Source organism: Artibeus jamaicensis, unplaced genomic scaffold, assembly GCF_021234435.1.
Source record: "Artibeus jamaicensis isolate MK-2021 breed Jamaican fruit bat unplaced genomic scaffold, CSHL_Jam_final contig_354, whole genome shotgun sequence".
In the NCBI taxonomy this organism is placed as follows: Eukaryota; Metazoa; Chordata; class Mammalia; order Chiroptera; family Phyllostomidae; genus Artibeus; species Artibeus jamaicensis.
The window spans coordinates 9,007,701-9,030,468 of NW_026521803.1; the positions used below are offsets into that span (position 1 = coordinate 9,007,701).

At 36.7% G+C, this 22,768-nt stretch overlaps 1 protein-coding gene across 11 annotated transcripts in view; it reads left to right on the forward strand.

The window, feature by feature from the left end:
- Positions 1-22,768, forward strand: part of RBBP8 (RB binding protein 8, endonuclease) — a 112,381-nt gene that overhangs the window by 34,712 nt on the left and 54,901 nt on the right. For all 11 annotated transcript variants that reach the window (XM_053664294.1, XM_037134100.2, XM_037134099.2 and 8 more), the window contains 2 exons: positions 2,379-2,421; positions 13,247-13,342. In XM_053664294.1, the coding sequence (XP_053520269.1) occupies positions 2,379-2,421; positions 13,247-13,342 (139 nt within the window). The remainder of the gene's footprint in view (positions 1-2,378; positions 2,422-13,246; positions 13,343-22,768) is intronic.

Sequence of the window (22,768 nt, forward strand, 5' to 3'; positions counted from 1 at the left end):
TTTGAGAGACAGTCTTATGGGCACTCCTTTTGAGGTAACTGTCTCCTTTTCTCTTGCTGCTTTGAAGATTCTCTCCTTCTCTTTAATCTTGGCTAATGTAACTATGATGTGCCTTGGTGTGCCTTGGTGTGTTCCTCCTTGGGTCCAACTTCTTTGGGACTCTGAGCTTCCTGGACTTCCTGGAAGTCTATTTCTTTTGCCGGATTGGGGAAGTTCTCCTTCATTATTTGTTCAAGTAAGTTTTCAGTTTCTTGCTCTTCCTTTTCTCCCTCTGGTACCCCTATGATTTGGATGTTGGAATGTTTAAAGATGTCCTGGAGGTTCCTAAACATCTCCTCATTTTTTTGAATTCCCGTTTCTGCATTCTGTTCTGGTTGAATGTTTCTTTCTTCCTTCTGGCCCAAACCATTGATTTGAGTTCTGGTTTCCTTCCCATCACTGCTGGTTCCCTGTACATTTTCCTTTATTTCACTTAGGGTAGCCTTCATATTTTCATCTAATTTGTGACTGTATTCAATCAGTTCTGTGAGCATCCTGATCACCAGTGTTTTGAACTGTGCATCTGATAGGTTGGCTATATCTTCATCGCTTAGTTCTATTTGTCCTGGAGCTCTGATTGGTTCTTTCATTTGGGCCATTGTTTTATTGCCTAGGTGTACCTGTTACATAGTAAGGATTGGAGCCTTAGGGGTTCACTGGGGCGGGGCAACCCATGTTGCTGTGTTGTGACACTGTCTGTGGGGGAGGGGTCCAAGAGGGAATGATGGCACTTGCTCTGCTCTCTGCCAGTTTTCAGTCACTCCCCCCACTAACCTAAATCAAATTGGACCCTTCTGGTGCTGATTCCCGGGTAGGTGGGCTTGTGTACATTCTAGGACCCTGTTGGCCTCTCCAATAAACTCTTCTGTGAGGCTGGGAGTTTCTCCTTCTGCTGCCTCAACCCCCACAGGTGTGTTTAATCAGAGGTTTGCAGCTTTATTTCTCATGCTTGATCTCTGGGTTGTGTGGCGTATCTCGCTCCCCAGTAGTTCCTCTGTTTATCTGCATGCAAGTGTGGGACCACCCAGTCTGAAATCCACTGCCTAACCAGTGTACCAGCTGCTGCCTTGCTGCAAGTCCTCTCTGCCTGGCTGCCCGACTCCATCCCTCCTACCAGTCTGGATGAATGTTTAACTTCTTTAACTCCCTGGTTGTCAGACTTCCACACAGCTTGATTTTGTCAGTTCTGGGTTTTTTGTTTTTAAATTTGCTGTTATTCTTTTGGTTGTATGAGGAGGCATAGTGTGTCTACCCATGCTTCCATCTTGGCTGGAAGCCCTAATTTTTTTTTTATTTAATGGTTTTATAGCTGTATATATTTTATCAAGTGGTTATATCATATTTTACTTAAGCATGTTACAGTTACACATTTTATATTGCCATAAATTGTTTACTATTCTTTGTGACTGAGTTTCTCTATAGTTTGAATTATATTCTTAGATTAGAATCTAAGATGTGAGATATTGATTAAAAAAACAGAGTCCTGTTATATATTGCTAAATTGCTTGCAGAAGAATCGTTTCAATTTATAATATCTAGCAAAATACGGGAATGTAGTTTTACATCACTTTTGTCAGCATTGGGTATTAAAATTTTGTTAAGTAATTTCTTTTTGTTTGGGTTGGTTGCAATGGTGTTGGATATAGTTTTATTTTGTTCAGTGGCTGTTTTTCTCCTTTTAATTATTATTTCTGAAGATTTGAAATGTTATTTTATTTTGTCTGTATCTTCCTTGCTATTTCAATGCCATCTGCCTGCTCTCCTCACAGTAACTACCCAAGTTCCATAGGCAGTGGTCTTCTCTTATGTTTTGTGTCAGACTCGATTAAAATTAAAAATACATACAACATATCCAAAGATAAAAACAGTGCCCTTTGTTAAGTACTTTTCATAAATAATTTTGCGTCTAGTCCAGGACTTCCTGCCACAATCTATTTTAATCCCAGAAGACTTGAGCCTACATAAGCACTATTGCTGTTAGCAAATACATAGGCTATGTCAGAACATAGACCTTCATTTATACTATCTTCTAATTATATGCTTGCTGTTGTGATTAGAAAGGAAGCAACTCACTTTAGGTTGAGAAAATTTCACTCTTGCTGGCTGCCATATAGTAGAGTAAAAACAATAATGTTACAGATATACTCTTGACCTCAGGGTATATCAGTAAGGGAAAGAACTTTCTTCAAACTAATGGAACCTGGCTCATTATTCAGAGGCCAATCTCAAGTGACTTAATAGTAGTAGCATTAAACTCATGAAGAGACTTAGATTAACTGCTTTAGAGTTGTTAAAATGTGTAAATAAGACACCATTTTTTTTTCTTTTTCACTTTACAGGTTTACAAATGAAAGTAATCAAACTGAAAAAGGAACGTATTTTGTAAGTATCAATATATGACTCTCATGTCTTATTTATAAAAAGAATTTATAACTGCTGTCCTGTTTGACCATATTGTCTTATTTATAGGGAAATTAGCTTTTCTTAGTGTGACTAGTTGACAGCAAGTTTTTCAAACTTTAATTTTTTTTTAATTTTTTTATTGATTATGCCATTACATTTGTTCTATTTCCCCCCTTCATTCTCCTCCACCCTGCACACCCCTCCCTCACCATTAACCCCCCTTTAGTTTATGACCATGTGTCTCAAGTTCTTTAGATTCTATATTTCCCATACTATTCTTGCCCCCCCATCAATTTTCTACCTACTGTCTATGCTACTTATTTTCTGTACCTTCTCTCCCCTTCTCCTCCTCCCACTCCCCTATTGCTAACCCTCCATGTGATCTTCATTTCTATGTTTCCACTCCTGATCTAGCTGTCCTTTTAGTTTGCTTTTGTTTTAGGTGTGGTTGTTAATAACTGTGACTTTGCTGTCCTTTCACTGTTCATGTTTTTTTAACTTCTTTTTCTTAGATAAGTCCCTTTAACATTTCATATAATAAGGGCTTGGTGATGATGCACAGTTTAAAACACTGGTGATCAGGATCCTCACAGAACTGGTTGATTATAGCCACAAATTAGACAAACATGAAGGCAAAACTAATTGAAATGAAGGGAAATGCACAGGAAACGAATAGCGATGAAAAGGAAACTGGGACTCAAATCAAGGGAGTGGACCAGAAGAAAGCAAATAATGGCCAAACAGAAAAGAGTGAAGAAGCAAGAATTCAAAAAAATGAGGAGAGTCTTAGGAACCTCCAGGACATCTTTAAATGCTCCAACATCCGAATTATAGGGGTACCAGAAGGGGGAAAGGAACAGCCACCAGCAGAAAACTTATTTGAACAAATAATAAAGGAGAATTTCCCCAATCTGGCAAAGGAAATAGACTTTCAAACTTTTAAAGTAAAAAGGATAACTTAGTTTTGAGTGGCCTTACTTCATATTTTCATATATTTAATATTTCATTTTAATATAATTTTGACCTTTTTCCTTGAAGTATCTATTAAGATGGGAACTGATCTATAAAATCATTTTGATCTGTCAACAGCATTCTTTTCTCAACTATGATTAACACCTGGAACTTAAGATACTACAAGAAGGAGGGCAGAATAATTCTATGATTTCTCAGTTCATATAAGATATAGAACTAAATATTTTAGACCCCTTTAATTTGTTTAAAATTACCAGCAATTCTGAATTGCTTTGGTTGTTAAGCCCACAATCAGATCTGATTTTTTTAGTCAGGAGCAGATTTTTACTTGTGGTTCTTTAGAGCTTCCACATTCAGGAATCTGAAACAGAGCTCGTAGTAGAATATTATTAGTTATAACAAAAATTAATGTCATTATGACTAATACTGCATTTGCTTTATTGTATGTATGCCATACATCATTTATTGAGTTACTTAATATTTCTAAAGCTTCCAAAGGCTAACCAAAGGTAGAGTTACCAAGAACCTATCAAACACACCTAGCTGTTTTTTCCATTATAATCTGAAAATGAAAACTGCAGTTTTTCTTTATACCTAAATATTTTGCATTTTGGAAAGTATATATATGTTTCCTACCTTAAAGATGTTTATTTTTTTAAACATCCTTACCCATAGAATAATCCATTTCTCTGGTTTTGTGGTAGAGCTGTGTTTAGTTTCCACACGGAGGGTTGTTTCTTTACTTATGGAAGAAATTAAGTTATTTCTGAGTAGTACATTTAGGATATGTATCTTATTAGTTAGAATAATTTCTTCCTGTGGGGGAAAAAACAACCAGAAGTGACTTTTACAGTAAGGAAAACATTCTTTCACATAAAAGGCCCAAAGTCAGGAGATTCTAGGACTGGTTAATAGTGACTGAAAAATCACCAAGACTCAGGTTATTTCTGTCTCTCCTCTGTCGTTTTTAGTGCTCTAGCTTGTGCTGTTAGCCTTCACTCATGACATAAGCCTTCATCCTTGACATGTAAAATGTCAAGATGGCCATCATCATTCTAGTTATCACTTGCAGGACCTTTATATGTGGCTTTTTACTAATTAAAAATTTGCCAGAAACAACCCCCAGCAGACTTACATTTGACTCACTGATGATTATTATGTGCTCATTCCTAAACAGTGCCTGGCAAAGGAAATTAACATGATTTGCTTAGACTAATAAAGATTCTGACTGTGCTTTATATGTATTGTAGAACTGAGCAAATAAGTAAACACTTTATTGATAATGAGAGCCTTGTTTTTCACAGGAGAAAGAAGTTACAGTAAGAAAAAGGAGAATGCTAGAATGAATCCTATACAGCTGGCTAGGAATGGTAGTTAATAGTATGAATTCATGGTTTTAAATATATAGATGAATACATACAAAAATATAGTTGTGTGTTTGTGTGTGAGAGGGCATACATGGTCTAGGCCTGATCCACTGAGAGGACCTAGAAAAACAGTGATTCTCAGCAGTAATGAGCACACCAGAGGCCCCAATCTTGATTTCTATAATAGGATCCACCAGTAAAAGAAATCAAGGTTTTTTTGAAAATTGGGTCACGTTAGGACTTGAGGGTATGCAAAGTACAATATGAGCTGGAACATCTTGTGTCAGAAAATAAAGAAGTGTTCAAAAGGTAATGGGGTATGTTGCAAAAATTAGAAGGGAACTTAAAAAACCCGCCTAATGGCAAAATCAAGGACAACAATAAGATAATGATAATAATGAATTATTCTACCCATGGAATAAATGGAAAGTTCTTTTTTTAGAGATCCAATTAATTAAATGTAGAAACAATGTCAGAAATAGAAAATCTCTACTTGGCAAAAATGACAGCAATAATTGTTGAAGGCAAAAATCATTATTGAGATTAAAACTAGTATAAGTATGATGAAAAACAGTAATTGTAAATTTTGCAAATTACTCAAAATTTATCTCCCAGAAGATAATTAATAATTGTAAAGGGAAAATCGTAATATCACATTGGAGGAACCTTGCGGACTTCATCTCAATCAAATGTTCAAAGTTAACATCGCTAGTAATAGGATATGTCAATCTCCTGTACCTCCTGATAAAATTTACCAAGAAGAACACATTACTTCTGTTGTGTTTTTACCAAAAATACACAAGCCAGATTGTATCGTGGGAAATATGAGACAAACTCAAGTTGCAGGACAATCAGTAAAACTGGCCAGTACTTTTCAGAAGTGTTAAGACTGTGAAAGACAAAGAAAGAGAGACTGTCCCAGATTGTAGGAAACATAACATTGAATACAGTGGAGGATTCTGAATTGGATGCTAGACCAGAAAAATGATCTTAGAGGGACAACTGGTAAAATTCGAATAAGGCCTACAGATTAGTTAGTAGTATTGCATCAGTGATAATTTCTTGATTTTGATAATTATGGTTATACAAGATATTAACATTTTGAGTAGCTGGGTGATAATGGGTATAGAGGTATTCTTTGTTCTGTTTATAACTTTTTTGTAAGCCTAAAGTTATTTTAAGATGAAACATTAAATTTTTTTTAAGATTTATACCTTGAGTCTGGAGAGAAGATGAACTTTTTCCTAAGTAGCTGCTGGATATTGAAGAAAATCACTGTTCTTTTAGCAAGGAGTAGGGAGGAAATGAATGTTTGGATAGGGAACCAAAAATGTAACTGCAGTTAAACTTGTCCTATTCCTGTGGGTTAGAGAGTAGTAGAAAATGCAGGGGTTTTTTGTTTGCACAGATTTTGTTTTGTTTCTGTGGGCAATAGAGATTTCAAAACCTTTTCAGCTTTTTAATGCAGTTTAATTAATATTGATGATATTACTTCATATATGTATATATTAGACTTATCTGAATAGTTACAGAAAACTGTATATATAAATTCACCCTATAACAAATATTATTCCAAAAATAAATATAATGAATCACATCAGTTGCATGAGATAAATACATTATTTTCTTGGTTAGTGAGTAAAATTTCTCATTTAATATCCACTTGAAATTAAAAAGGGGGGAAATATCTTTGTTTCATTTACAAGTAAATAGTATTTTGATCACTTGCGAATTCCAGCCAAGATGGAGGTGTAGGTGGACACACTGTGCATCTTCCCACAATCAAGGGAAAGACAACAGGTTTAGGGACAAAAAATTGAGCTGTGTGGAAGTCTGACAACCAGGGAGTTAAAGAAGGAATGTTCATCCAGACCAGTAGGAGGGGCGTAGTTGGGTGGCCAGGTGGAGAGGATGCTCTGCTGGCAGGCAGCTTGGCAGCTCTTGGACTGGCAAGGTGGTAGATTTCAGACTGGGTGGTCCCACACTTGCATGCAGATAAACCAGGAGGAACAACTGGGGAGCAAGATAGACCACACAACCCAGAGATCAATCTGGGGAAATAAAGCCTCAGACTCCCTGATTGAACACACCTGTGGTGGTTGAGGCAGCAGTGGGAGAAACTCCCAGCCTCACAGGAGAGTTCATTGGAGAGGCCAACAGTGTCCCAGAATGTACACAAGCCCACCTACCCGGGAATCAGCACCAGAAGTGGGGGGAGTGACTGAAAACTGGCAGAGAGCAGAGCAAGTGCCATCATTCCCTCTTGGACCCCTCCCCCACAGACAGTGTCACAACACAGCAACATGGGTTGCCCCGCCCCAGTGAACCCCTAAGGCTCCAATCCTTACTATGTAACAGGTACACCTAGGCAATAAAACAATGGCCCAAATGAAAGAACCAATCAGAGCTCCAGGACAAATAGAACTAAGCGATGAAGATATAGCCAACCTATCAGATGCACAGTTCAAAACACTGGTGATCAGGATGCTCACAGAACTGATTGAATACAGTCACAAATTAGATGAAAATATGAAGGCTACCCTAAGTGAAATAAAGGAAAATGTACAGGGAACCAGCAGTGATGGGAAGGAAACCAGAACTCAAATCAATGGTTTGGGCCAGAAGGAAGAAAGAAACATTCAACCAGAACAGAATGCAGAAACGGGAATTCAAAAAAATGAGGAGATGTTTAGGAACCTCCAGGACATCTTTAAACATTCCAACATCCAAATCATAGGGGTACCAGAGGGAGAAAAGGAAGAGCAAGAAACTGAAAACTTACTTGAACAAATAATGAAGGAGAACTTCCCCAATCCGGCAAAAGAAATAGACTTCCAGGAAATCTAGGAAGCTCAGAGTCCCAAAGAAGTTGGACCCAAGGAGGAACACACCAAGGCACACCAAGGCACATCATAGTTACATTAGCCAAGATTAAAGAGAAGGAGAGAATCTTCAAAGCAGCAAGAGAAAAGGAGACAGTTACCTCAAAAGGAGTGCCCATAAGACTGTCTCTCAAAAGAAACTGATTTCTCAAAAGAAACCTTGCAGGTAAGAAGGGGCTGGAAAGAAGTATTCCAAGTCATGAAAGGCAAGGACCTACATCCAAGATTGCTCTATCCGGCAAAGCTATCATTCAGAATGGAAGGGCAGATAAAGTGCTTCCCAGATAAGGTCAAGTTAAAGGAGTTCATCATCACCAAGCCTTTATTATATGAAACATTAAAGGGACTTATCTAAGAAAAAGAAGTTAAGAAATATGATCACTAAAATGACAACAAACTCACAGTCATTAAGAACCAAATCTAAAAAAGCAACCAACTAGAACAGGAACAGAAATGGAGAAGTTGGCAGATTATCAGCAGGGGAGTGGGTGGGGAAAGAAGGGGAAAAGGTACAGAAAATAAGTAGCAATCAAAATAGACAGGGGGAAGTTAAGAATAGTAAAGGAAATGTAGAAGTCAAAGAACTTGTATGTATGACCCATGGACATGAACTAAAGGGGAGAATGTGGGTGGGAGGGCATGCACAGGGCAAAGGGGCATGAAGGGAGAGAAATGGGAGAATTGTAATAGCATAAAATATATTAAAAAATAAAAGTAAAGAGGATTTTCTTCAGTAATAAAAGTACTTCATTTCATTTAAAATTATGAAATGCACTTACTCTATTTTCATCTTTATTGTTTATAGTCCAGCTAGAGATGGTTTCTACTAGCATGATTATTAGAACATGAATACTATCAATGATTTGATAAGGTGATTTAACACATACAGAATTAAATAGCTAATTATTGTTTGTTGGAGTTATTTTACAGGTCTTTCCTTTCATGTATATAAGAATTCTTGTTCTTTGACCTTTTTTCTTCTTTGCTTTGTGGGATTTTATTTTTTATTTAAGTATAGTTGGTGTACAATTGTGTATTGGTTATATTAGTTGCAGGTTTACAGTATAGTGATTTGACATTTTTACCTTACAGTGTGATCACCCTTACTAATTCTAGTAACTGTCACCATGTAAATTTGTCACAATATCATTGACTGTGTTCCTCTTCCTCTTTTCACCCATTCCTCCCTACTCCCCTCCCCACCTTCTAGTCACTGTTTTATCTGACCCTGTTTTGATACCAAAAGTGTAATGTTTTGAAATTGATTAGTAGACAGTGAGCTTTTTATATTTTACTTTGGTTCAGGGTTGAAGTTAATGATCTTATAGATGCTGGATCAACAGCTATTGATTAGAATGACATCTTTCAGAGTAAAATGTTGGTCACTTTTAAGAAGCAATACTGACAAACTCAGAAATCATAGTTTGGTATTTGATTATACATTTTTAAACTGTGTTCACTAAGTTTTTTTGAAGGAATTTAGTTTTATTAAAATGGATCTTTTATATAGGCCTAGTAATTTTATTTTCTAAACTATTACTCTATTTAAATGATAGCTTTTTGTCTGTAAAGTAGTATTTCTGTTAGCTAGACTAAGAATCATTTCTCTGCAGGTTGAATGATTAGACATAAATAGAAATGATCTAGATTTGCTTATGGTAAATGCATTTTTTATAACTGAGACTTTTTGTACAAATTATATTTGTCCACACCTCTAACCAAACAGCAATATGAAAAACCTTCTTAAATTTGTAAATGACTATTAAATATTTCTTAAAAATAACCTATACCATGTCTAAATTTTAAAGAATGGAAACACAGCTGGTTATTCAGAGCTCATAATAATGTAATAATGTCTTACTTCACCATATAGTTTACAGAGTCATTTGATCTTCTTAGCAACCTTTTAATATATTGTAATTAATCTATACCTGTGTTCCTCAGGTAGCTTGGGGTTATACATTTAGGAAACACAGGTAACTAAATTCCCTGAGTAATAAGAGAATTAAAGGATACTTTATATTACAGTAAGTTAGATCTTTGCATTGTGGGAGCAGAAACTTGGATTTGCCTATATATTGTAACTCCCCTTTGCCAATACACTTTATAATAGATAGGGGCAGTAACAGGATGTCTTATCTCCATATTGTTACAATAACTGTATTTGTAAGATACTAGAATCTTTAGGGTTCTCACCTGGAAGAAGCAGTTAGAAAAGTAATTGATAACTATATTACATTTGTTCATTATTGAATTGTTCCAGAGTGGTGTTTTTGATGATGGTTGTCTCTGCAGATGGCTAAAACTTCCCTTTAATACAGACTAATTTATAAAATTAAGTGTAGAAATGTTGACTATTGAATATTTTTTGGTTGAAAACTTCCAAAATACAGCCAGTAAAAATCTGGTGCTGCTTATAAATTAAATACATGTTGTAGAAGCATTATAAAAATTTTATTATTAAATGAGACAGCTGAGTTAACAATTTTCAGCTTTCTGTTGCTATAGTTTTCAATTTCAGGTGTCTGGATATGCTGTCAGAACTATATTTGTTGTCTAAGAGGAGACTGACTCTAAGATATATTGCTTTTTATTCAATATTAACTATTCAACCAATATTAAAGAAATATTCCTATATAGGGTATCTGACATAACTCTGAGCTCTTTTACTTTAAGTTGTTTACTTACCTGTTTTGCTGCTAATATTACATTCTGCATTTGAGTCATTTTGACATAATCATTTGGACATCTACTTTTTGTGGCAGACTGGTTTGTCATTTTTTTTCTTTTTTTTTTTAACTTTTTAAAAATTGATTATGCCATTACATTTGTTCTATTTCCCCTCCTCGGTTCCCCTCCACCCTGCACACCCCTCCCCCACCATTCTCCCTTCTTTAGTTCATGAACATGTGTCTCAAGTTCTTTAGATTCTATATTTCCCCTACTATTCTTACCCTCCCCCTATCTATTTTCTATCTACTCTCTATGCTGCTTATTTTCTGTACCTTCTTCCCCCTTCTCCTTCTCCCACTCCCCTGTTGCTAACCCTCCACATGATCTTCATTTCTATGGTTCGCTCCTGATCTAGCTATCCTTAGTTTGCTTTTGTTTTAGGTGTGGTTCTTAATAACTGTGAGTTTGCTGTCCTTTCACTGTTCATCTTTTTTATCTTCTTTTTCTTGGGTAAGTCCCTTTAACATTTCATATAGTAAGGGCTTGGTGATGATGAACTCCTTGAATTTGATCTTAATCTGAGAAGCACTTTATCTGTCCTATTCTAAATGAAAACTTTGCTGGATAGAGCAATCTTGGTTGTAGGTCTTTGGATTTCATGACTTGGAATACTTCTTTCCAGCCCTTCTTGCCTGTAAGGTCTCTTTTGAGAAATCAGCTGACAGTCTGATGGGAACTCCTTTGTAGGTGACTGTCCCCTTATCTCTTGCTGCTTCCAGAATTCTCTCTTTCATTTTAATCTTGGCTAATGTAATGATGATGTGCCTTGGTGTGTTCCTTCTTGGGTCAAACTTCTTTGGGACTCTGAGCTTGCTGGACTCTCTGGAAGTCTATTTCCTTTGCCAGATTGGGGAAATTCTCCTTTATTATTTGTTCAGATAAGTGTTCCCCTCATGGGTGTTCCTCTTCCCCTTCTGGTACCCCTATAATTTGGATGTTGGAGCGTTTAAAGATGTCCTGGAGGTTCCTAAGCCTCTCCTCATTTTTTTGAATTCTTGTTTCTTCATCCTTTTCTGTTTGGTCATTTTTTTCCTCTTTCTGGTCCACTCCTTTGATTTGAGTCTCAGTTTCCTTTCCATTACTATTGGTTTCCTGTGCATTTCCATTCAGTTCAATTAGTTTAGCCTTCATATATTCCTCTAATTTGTGACTAAAATCAACCCGTTCTGTGAGCATCCTGATCACCAGTGTTTTGAACTGTGCATCTGAAAGTTTGGCTATTTCTTCACTGCTTAGATTTATTGGCTCTGGGGCTCCGAGTTGTTCTTGAGCCATGTTTTGATCTGTTCGTGCCTGTTGCGATTGAGGAAAGGCGCCTTGGTGTTTACCAGGGCGGGGCTACCCAGGTCGCAGGTTTGTGACGCTGTATGTGGGGGCAGGGTCAGAGAGGGAGCAATGGCGGTGCACTCGCCCAGGCCGCCTCACTGCTTGCCCCCGCCTGCTTATCCCAGCGCAAATGTGCGAATCTGCTGCCCTGCGCTAGTCTCTGGCGCCTGCGAGATCTGTTTCAATGCTTGCCTCTTCACTGGTTTATATGCGTGCAAATGCGCTGCTGGCAACTGCAGACAGCCAGCAGCGCCTCTTCCCTGGGTTCCGCCCGTAGCTAGCCCGCACCTGGGATCTGCACCCCTGCCCGGATCTCTTTTGCCCGACTGGCTCCGCTGCTGGTTTCGCCCCCTCACCAGTTTAGCTGAGTGGTCCGTTGTTTCTGGACTCCGTATTCGATTTTCTGTGTGGTTTTGTTTTGTTTATTATTGTCAAAACTTTGTTGTTTTTAGATTTGTTTGTGCGAGGAAGCAAAGTGTCCCCACCTATGCCTCCATCTTGGCGGAAGTCCCCAGTCATTCTTATTTGACATTTGAAACCCTTGAGGGGGCTGAGGGAAAATGTTTGAGCCACAGGATTATCCTTTATTTTCAACTTTAAGACAACACAGAAAATCCCAATAAAATTTCTAATGGGTTTTTTTTTAGAAATAAAATATATGCATACTTTATATAATGTGATTTTTTTTTAAATATAATGATGGAGAGGTAAAATATGGCAGAACCTTGGAAAGTAACCAGATTATCTGCTAAAAGAAAATTTTAGATGACTTTGTTCTTTCTTGACTATAAAAATATAATGATAACCACCTTAAATAGAACATACTATGTACCTGCACTGTTCTGCTTGCTGTACACACATTAGTATGTAGTCCTTGCAAATGCCTTGCATGGGAAATACAGTGTATCCACATCTTTTGAGGCACGGAGAGTGTAGGTTACTTGTACCAGTTCACACAACTGGTAAAAGACAGAGCCAGGATTGAAACCTAGGCATCAGGATCTAGGGTTCATGCATTTCCACTCACTGTAAGCCCTGGCTTAAAAATAATACCTGGTAGAAGTTTAAGCAACACAGAAATAAATCAAATGGAAAGTGTGAATGCCCCATGATGGAAATAGAGATGAAATGAGTAGAGATACTTGTTAATTACATTAACCAATGTAGATAAAATAAAAAACAGTAAATGTACATTTTTATTGGCAGTCTTGACAACATTGAGTCAATGGTGGCATCAGAGTCCACTCCATCTGTGTCCCGGCATTATATGATGAATGCCTGATACTTCAGCATAACAGTTCTGTTGTACAAAACAGTACTGCAGAGCAAATTCTAGTATAACTTGAACTCCAATTAACAAGATATTCAAACCTCACCTTTTAAGTAGTTTGTTTCGGTACAGCAAATTCATGACACATGTAAATGGTGAGACCATCCATCCTTTGGAATTTTTATGATAGTTATCTATCCTGTTACAGTATTTTTTTTCTTAAAAAAAATAACACCTTATTTCTTAACTTTTAGAGATGCACAGAGACTTGAAGAATTCTACACCAGAAATCAACAGCTAAGAGAGCAACAGAAAGTTCTTCACGAAACCATTAAAGTTTTAGAAGATCGGTGAGTCTGGTTCTTGGGTCCTCTTGAATGAAAGTTAATTTTTCTCCCGAATAGAAAGTACATTGGTTTTCATTTATAATCAGTTCTGGGACTGAAAGTGCTATTTGTGTCCCAGCTTTATGTCATCTTTGGGTGAATACTTTGTGAAATTAAGGAAAAAAGGAAAAAACGCTTGTTTTTCTTTTTTTCACTAATTATAGCAGTCGTATCAATTTACCCTTTAAATGGTGTTTCTTTATTTGGTATTTGATATGGAATGAGCTTAACAGTAGCAATGTCCTAATTCAAAAATATATGATGCTTTAATTCCATTTTTACTTCTGAGTAGCTGGGAACTACTGTGCAATTGTATTCCTTTTCTTAAAATTCTCACCCAAGGACATGTGTGTTGACTTTTTAGAGAGAGGGGGAGAGAAACATCAATCATTTGCCTCTTATATGCTCCCTGGTGGGGGACTGAACCCACAGCTTAGGCATGTGCCCTAACCAGGAATTGAACCCATAACCTTTTGGTTTATGGGATGACACTCCAACAAAGTGAGCCACACTGGCCAGGGCATTCTATTCCTGTTTTCCTATTTCTGCCATTCTCTTTTCTTTCCTGCATGTTCTTCATTTCCAGGCAATCTAAGGATTCTTCTTTCTGAATACTGTATTCCCAAGATACTGCCTGTTGCTTACTTCACCTCCACATACAGACTTCTTACTTTTTTACTCCTATGAGGTTAATACCCTACATTAGATAAAAAAGACTTCCAGATTTTGCTGCATTCCTTTGTCTGAATTATCAAGGTCTGTGCAGAAAATATCCAGGCCAACCATGTACTATGAAAAATAGAGACATTTATTCAAGAAGATCCTAGATACAAGAAACATTGTACATAGGACAATGACACCTCAGTCCCCTTCAAAGTAGGCACCTTGGGACCTCACACAGTTCTCCCGATCACCATCAGTTGCCCCATCATAATTTCCTGAATCTCATTGATGGTCTTAAAATCTCCTCCCTTTCAAAGGTGATTTTAGCTTTGGGAGAAGCCAAAAGTCACAGGGCACCAAATCTAGGCTGTAGCGGGGCTGAGACATCTAGGTGGTTTGATGTTTTGCTAAAAAATGGCACAAGATATGATAGATACATGAGCAGGTGCATTGTTGTGATGAACAATATCCGTAGCCTTCTGAGTCATCTGAATAGTTTCCACAGAGGAATGTTCAAGTTTAACACAAAATTTGATATAGATTCATTGCTCTACTTGCTCAGTTATTTTGAATGCGACAGCCACACAGTACACATACTCACTCAACGGTGTCTACTGCCCCCACTGGCTAGCAGAGTAAAGTAGTCATTGTTCATGTATGTGCATTCCAGTCCACTCTCCTTGGCTGCCAGGTTACATCAATGTCATGTAGACCATTATTATTATATTAACAGTGTTTGGACTTTTTTGGACTCATAAGTATATACTGGACCTTGAACTATTTATAATAAACAATGTTTCTTTACATTTACTTTTTTTTGTGTATTACTATTTTTGTTTATGTTGCAGAAGGTCTGGTGGTTTGAGTTTGCTACTGTGTCTTTAGTGGTGGAATAATCTAATATTCTGCACATATGCAAACTGAAATTGAGCAGAGAGCACTCTTCTTCTATAACTATCTCAGTGAATGCACATTTAATGGAATAGGAAAGCTCCATGTGGTTTAGCATCATAGTTGTGAACTTGAATTTCAACTTCACATTTTGTCTTTAATTACTGTTATTTACTCAATAACAGTAAATAGTTAAGTCTGTAATATGTTCTAGGTATTACGCTAGGGACTAGGGGTAATAATAATGCCTAGTATGTCATGAAACTGATATTTTCAAAGGTTAGGAGTGAGTCATACAAATAAGATTTCAGATTTTAAATGCTATGAAAAAATATAAAATTGAATGATGAAATTGAATGACCACAGGCATAGCAAAATTAATGGATACTGATGGATACCAGGGATGGCCTTTCCGAGGAGGTACCATTTGAACTGAGACCCGAATTATGCAAAAAAGAGCCAGTCATTTGAAGAACTGGAGGTTAAAAAGAGAACAGAGAAATGCAAATGCCTGAGGTATAAATCAGTTTTTAAATCTTTGAAGAATAGAAATTCCGCTGTGGTTCTAACTTAATGCATAAAATGATTAATGATCAGAGATAAGATTGGAAAGGAAGGAAATAAGTAGGTTATTTGAGGACATAGGCAAATAGCTTGGATTTTAATTGAAATGAGAAGCCATTGGAAAGTTTAAGCGGGGGAATGCCAAGGGGATGTGAGCGGGTGGGTACTAGTAGCATCTACTGTATCCAAAAGGAGAAGTCAAGTAGATAGTTGTACATATGAGTCTGAACTAACTGGAGAAATTAGCGCTACAGATACAAATTTGGAAGTCATCATCCACATACAAATAGTACTTAAAACGTCAGGACGGGCTCCTTACGGACGTTTTTTATGGTTTCTTGTTGTCATTTGTATTTTTCTTTTTTTTTCTCTTAAATATATTTCCCCCCCCCACCCCAAAGGACATTTTAAAGAGCGTATTTTCATTTAAAGAGAACAAAAGAGGTCTTAGAGCAGAATCCTTGGGCATACTAAGATCTGAAGAAGAATAAGGACCCAGTCAGCAAAAAATATTGAGAAAGAGAGATGATCAGAGTAGGAGAAAAAACTGGGAGCATATGACATACCAATAATACCTCCTTCACATGGGCTGTTTTGAAGATTAACTGAGACAATGCAAGCAAAAGTACATAATAGAAGTTTTTGTGTGTGTTTTTTTTTAAGATTTCATTTATTCATTTTTAGAGAGGGGGAAGGGAAGGAGAAAGACAGGGAGGGAAACATCAATGTATGGTTGCCTCTCAGAGGCCCCCTACTGGGGACCAGGCCTGCAACCCAGGCATGTGCCCTAGACTAGGAATTGAACCAGCAACCCTTTGATTTGCAGGCCCATGCTCAGTCCGCTGAGCTACATCAGCCAGGGCCATAATAGAAGTTTTTAAAGACTTATAATAGCCTTCCTACGTGATGATTATGATTCCAGTCTTTAGCACTGTAGTGTAATACCATAGCCAGATCAGTCTCTCTCCAGCTGAGATATCAGGAAGCTAGAAGGCCATGTATCCTACTCACCCTTCCACCTCAGTCCAGGATTTAAAAGGAAATCATCAGTTACTCTTCCGTTAGTGTGATGAGGCATTTCCTTCTGTTTTCTTTTTATATGTAGTAGAGGATTTGGGAGAAAGGGCGGAAAGCATATCATACATAGCCTTTAACTCTCCAGTGATTGAAGCACTTCTTTCTTTTATTTAACCATAACCATACCCTTTTCACAAGGAATGAGGTTCTTTCTTCACTGTAATGGTAGTAGTGGTAGTAATGGTAAGAGATTAGGAATTCTTTCTGTTCAGTGATTCCTACATAAAGAAAAAGTTAAGTTTTGTTTTAACTAAATATGTAAGTTTCAATTCTCTGAGAAGCAAACATGCAAAAGAGCTTGGAGAGAACTGTAGGATAAATGAGGAGGGAGCTCTCCTTTGAGATCTCCTTTGAAAAATTGAGGGAAAAAAGGTCTTACTTAGCAATACAGAATTGTGGTTTTAAGAAAGCTTTAGCAAGACAGCTGAGGAGTCCTGGAACTGTCGTATACCTGCTCTATTCATTCATTGGCTAGCATCCAACTCTGGAATGTCAGGTGTACTCACCTGTATAAACAGGTGAAGGATTTCCGAACCCAGAAGCTGCAGCCTGTGATTTTACTTTCCATAAGAGGAGATACGTTTCTGTGGCTGCCACTCTTAAGGAGTGATTATATTTATTTTAGCACACTTCCAGTTTATTTATGTATTTTTTTACTATTCTCCCACCACACTTCCTGTTGAATAGGTCATGGACAAGTTTAGGGCCCAAAGTTAGTACACTGAAAAAAAATCACAAAGTAAAGTTTTCATATGTTTTTGAATTGGCTTAGTAGGAATCAGCTCTCCATTTTATTCCCAAGATAAAGTGTTACTCATTTTAGCCCTTAAAGACATTCCATTGTAGTACCTTCTGATTATTTCTCCACTTTATGATTTCCAGTTTGGACTCCCAGTTCTTATTTTTTGTATTTTGTGTTTCCCTTCTTAAGTGATCTTTTCTTTCCCAGGCCCATTCTGAGAAAAAAATTTCAGTGGATGAATGCCCGCCTCACCCTTCCCATTGAAGTATTTTCTAAATTACTCTTATTCAGTTCATACATTTAATTGTGAAAATTATCTTTTTGTGGAGTTTCTGAACTGGTGAACATGTGGAGATGTTGGGGGGAGTGATGTGCCTGGGGAAGGAATGAAAATACATTCTTCAATTTCTTAAAACTGGATTCTTTGTTACTTTTGATCTGTAGTCACTAATTTTACATGGGTGTCATGCTTCTCTGTTGTTTCTTATCCTGAATGTTCTCTTGTCTTCCATTCTCTTTACTTTTAGGTCCTTAGAATTCATTATGTGCAATTAATTTGGTGGTAGGGGCAGGGAGTGTAATTGATTTCTTTATACATAGCTTTTTCTCTCCTTCAACTATAAACCTGACATTTCCTTTTGGGCATACTTTAAGATTTATCCCTCATTTTATGAGGCCTTATATAATTAAACCAAGAATGATCTAGATCCAACCATTGTTTTATTATTATTTTTTTATGGAGGAAGTGGTATGTATTGAGGGCTCACTTTGGACCCAGGCATCCAGCACTTAATCACATTGACACTGTAAGATGGATAATAAGTCCATTTTGTATGTGAGGAAACTGAGCTGGGAAAAAAGTTAAGAAACCCCAAGGATCATGCAGTTAATGTATAATTATATAAAATTTGACCCTCCAACTCCCCAGTTTCTGCTGTTTCACAGTGCCTTGTCGGCTTGACCTAAAGTTACCAAGACATACTGTGAGTAGTCTTCACCATTGCCTATTATCTAGTCTGGTTTCTAGGAAGTTTTTTTGGTATTTTTTTAAATTGCTACTTACTGAATATTACCTTTAAATGTCTATATAGGTAATATTTGGTAAAATTCTGCCTTATATAAAATTTCATTTTAGTTATATATTATGTGTCTCGAGCAAGCTTTTTAAATCTATACAAATTAATGCTTTGCTGAGACCTAAAAAGCAATATACATTGTGTTAAAATTCTAAATAGTAATTCTGAAATTTGCCATCTGCCTTTTATAAGATGCAGTGATTCTTATGCTGATGTTGTAAACACATTGTGAGATGTTTATATGAAAGGACTTACGCAACAAAGGTAAATTAGATAATAAAAAGTTCTAATTTTATGTAGCTCATTTATATTTTACTACTATTATTACGTTTACAAACTTTCCTTTAAGGAACCAAAGCATTTTACTTAGTCTGAGAAACAGTCACAGTGCTGGATAAATAGATAGAATGCATTAAAAAAAATCTAAACAAAGCAGTTAAACCACAGTTGTTTGGTAGATTTTAATATTTTTAAAAGCATTCTGACAGTCATTGGAGGCTCATATTTCAACAGTTGTTAAAAGGAAAAATTGCTACTCATACTTAGAGGATCTTTGTTTCTGCAACCATTTTCAAATAGTTGCTAACTTTCTTACTCATAGAATTGAATTTAAACTTCATCAGGAGAACTCTGACTTTCTAGACTAGGTTAAGTTTTGCTATGTGCTTTATACTTCATTGTACCCTGTATTCTGTCATGTTATGAATCATACTTTGTTGTAATTACTTTTTATTGTCTTTCTCTAGCAGACTGTTGTAAATTCTTTAAAAGAAGTGGCGTTGTTGTTAGCCACTCTTGTGTTTATAGCACCTAAAGTACTCGTAGGCATTCAGTGAAACCCTTCTAAATGAAAATAAATCTGAGGAAATCTTGAGGTATACAAAACAACTGTGCATACTTGTTAATTTGGTGACTTTTAATTGCAAAATGAATGCTATTATTTCTTCATCTCTATGAACAAACTGGGGTAAAACTCAGAATACATGTTGCTGCGTGCTCTTACAAGTGGGTTACTCTTTTCCTTTTTCCTGTTGATTGCATTTTTCTGTGAAATTCAGGCTATTTTTTTGTTTCTCTGACAGCTGCAGTGGAAGATAGGGGAGAGGAAAGCAATAGAACCTTACCAGTGGAAATAGCATATTTTCTCACATCCATTTAAATTCCAACTAGAATCAGTGAGCATTTAGGAATCGACTGGCAGATATTATCAAGAGTGGCTGTTGGTTGGAGAAATCTAGAAGTAATAAACAAGCTGTGCCAGTGGCATTTTTCAGCTTGGAAACTAGGGGTCCCTGTGGATTGTTTTCCACTATACTTTACAACATTTTAATATATCAGATATGTTTCTTAGAAAAAATAAGGTGTTTAGTTTTTAATGACAAATAAACTGCCTAATAGAAAGACATTTAAAACATTTATTAAAATTGTTTAATACCCATTTTCTTGGATCACAATGGCATGAAACTAGAAACCAAACTCAAGGAAAGAACTCAAAAACATTCAAATACACGGAAGCTAAATACCATGTTATTAAATAATGAATGGGTGATCAATGACATCAAGGAAGAAATAAAAAATACCTGGAAACAAATGGAAATGAACACACAGCAACCCAAAATCTATGGGACACAGTGAAGGCAGTATTGAGAGAGAGATTCAATGCATTACAGGCCTACCTCTAACCCTACACCTAAAAGAACTAGAAAAACAACAACAGACAAAGCCAAGAGTAAGCAGAAGGAAGGAAATAATCAAGATCAGAGTGGAAATAAGTGACATAGAAACTAAAAAAACAATCCAAAAGATGAATTACACCAGGAACTGGTACTTTGAAAAAATAAACAAAATTGGTGAGCCTTTAACCATACTCATCAAGAAAAAAAGGATAGGACCCAAATAAATAAAATCAGAAATAAAAGAGAAGTAACAGCAAATATCACAAGAAATACAAAGGTTTATAATAAGAAAATACTATGAATAGTTATACTCCAAGAAATCGAACAGCATGGGTGAAACAGATAAATTTCTAGAAATGTACAACCTTCTCAAACTGAATAAGGAAGAATCAGAAAACCTGAATGGACCCCTAACAGCTAATGAAATTGAAGCAGTAATCAAAAAACTACCAGGAAACAAGTGCTGGACAGGATGGCTTCACAGACGATTTTAGCAGTCACTCAAAGAACTATCACCTGTCCTTCTCAAACTATTTCAAAATTTTCAAGAGAAGGGAAGAATTCCAAGCTCTGTTTATGAGGCTGGTATCCTAATTCCAAAACCAGATAAAGACACACAACAAGGAGCCCTGACCAGCATGGCTCAGTTCTTTGATCATTGTGTCATAAAGCAAAAGGCCACTGTTTTGATTCCCAGTCAGGGCACATGCCTGAGTTGCGGACCTAGTCCCTCATACGGGTATGTGTGATAGCAACCAGTCAATGTTTCTCTCATACATAGATATTTCTCTTCCTCTCTTTCGCCTTCCCTTTCCTGCTCTAAAAATAAATAAAATCTCCCCCCACCCCCCACTAAAAAAAGACAACAAGGAAAGAAAACGATAGGCCAGTATCCATGATTAATATAGATGCTAAAATGCTGAACAAAATGTTCTCAAACTGGATCTAGAAATACATTAAAAAGATCACACACCATGATCAAGCAGGATTCATCCTAGAGATGCAAAGCTGGCACAATATCCACAAATCAATAAATGTGATACATCACATAAAATGAAAGACAAAAAACACATGATCATGTCAATAGATACAGAAAAGGCATTTGATAAAATTCAGCATCCATTTATGATGCCAACACTCAGCAAACAGGAATAGGGGGAGCATACCTCAACATAATAAAGGCCATATACAAAAAACCTAAAGCCAACATCATACTCAATGGGCAAAAACTAAAAGCATTTCCCTTAAGATAAGGAACAAGGACATCCCTATGTCCACTTTCACCACTCTTACTCAACACAGTACTGGAAGGTCTAGCTATAGCGATCAGACAAGAAGAAAGGCATCCAAAATGGAGAGGAGGAAAACTCATTGACAGACAACATGATATTATACATAGGAAACCCTATAGGCTCCACCAAAAAACTACTAGACCTAATAAATGAATGTGGTAAAGTTAGCAGGGTACAAAATTAATTATCAGGAATTAATGGCATTTTTATACACCAATATTGAACTATTAGACAAACTAACAAAATCCCATTTACTATTGCATCAACAACAACAAAAAAAGGAAGATACCTAGGAATAAATTTAACCAAGGAGGTAAAAGACCTATACAAAAAAAACTATAGGGTACTTTAAGAAATTGGGGAAGATAACAAATAAGTGGAAGCATTTACAGCCTTCATGGATTAGAATAATTAACATTATTAAAATGGCCAGAGTGCTTTGGCGGTATGACTCAGTTGGAGCATTATTTCATAAACCAAAAGGTTGCAAGTTCAGTTCCTGGTCAGGGCACATGCTTAGATTGTGGGTTTTATCCCTGGTCTGTGTGCATGCAAGAGGCAACCAATCAGTGTTTCCCTCTCACATTGATGTTTTTCTCTCTCTTCCTCCCTTTCTCTCTCTACAATCAATAAGCACATCCTTGGTTGAGGATTATAAAAAAGAAAAAAACTCTTGAGTTCCTTGATATTTAGTATTCAACTAAAAAAGTTGTTGCACTCCTGTTATAATCTGTGCTAAGCAAAGCAACTGCAAGGACTCTTAAGATATTATTCTGCCCCTTAGTACTGTACTGGGGTTCATATTTTGGTAATAATAAGTTAAAACAAGGTTAGTTTCTTTTTTATTTTTATTTTTTATGTTTTATTGATTATGCCATTACAGTTGTTCTATTTCCCCCTTCATTCCCCTCCACCCTGCACACCCCTCCCCTACCATTCCCCCCCTTAGTTTGTGACCATGTGTCTCAAGTTCTTTAGATTCCATATTTCCCCTACTATTCTTACCCTCCCCCTATCTATTTTCTGCCTACCATCTATGCTACTTTTTTTCTGTACCTTCTCCCCCCTTCTCCTCCTCCCACTCCCCTGTCGCTAACTCTCCATGTAATCTTCATTTCTATGGTTCTGCTCCTGATCTAGCTGTCCTCTTAGTTTGCTTTTGTTTTAGGTGTGGTTGTTAATAAATGTGAGTTTGCTGTCCTTTCACTGTTCATCTTTTTTACCTTCTTTTTCTTAGATAAGTCCCTTTAACATTTCATATAATAAGGGCTTGGTGATGATGAACTCCTTGAATTTGATCTTATCTGAGAAGCACTTTATCTGTCCTTCCATTCTAAATGAAAGCTTTGCTGGATAGATCAATCTTGGTTGTAGGTCTTTGGATTTCATGACTTGGAATACCTCTTTCC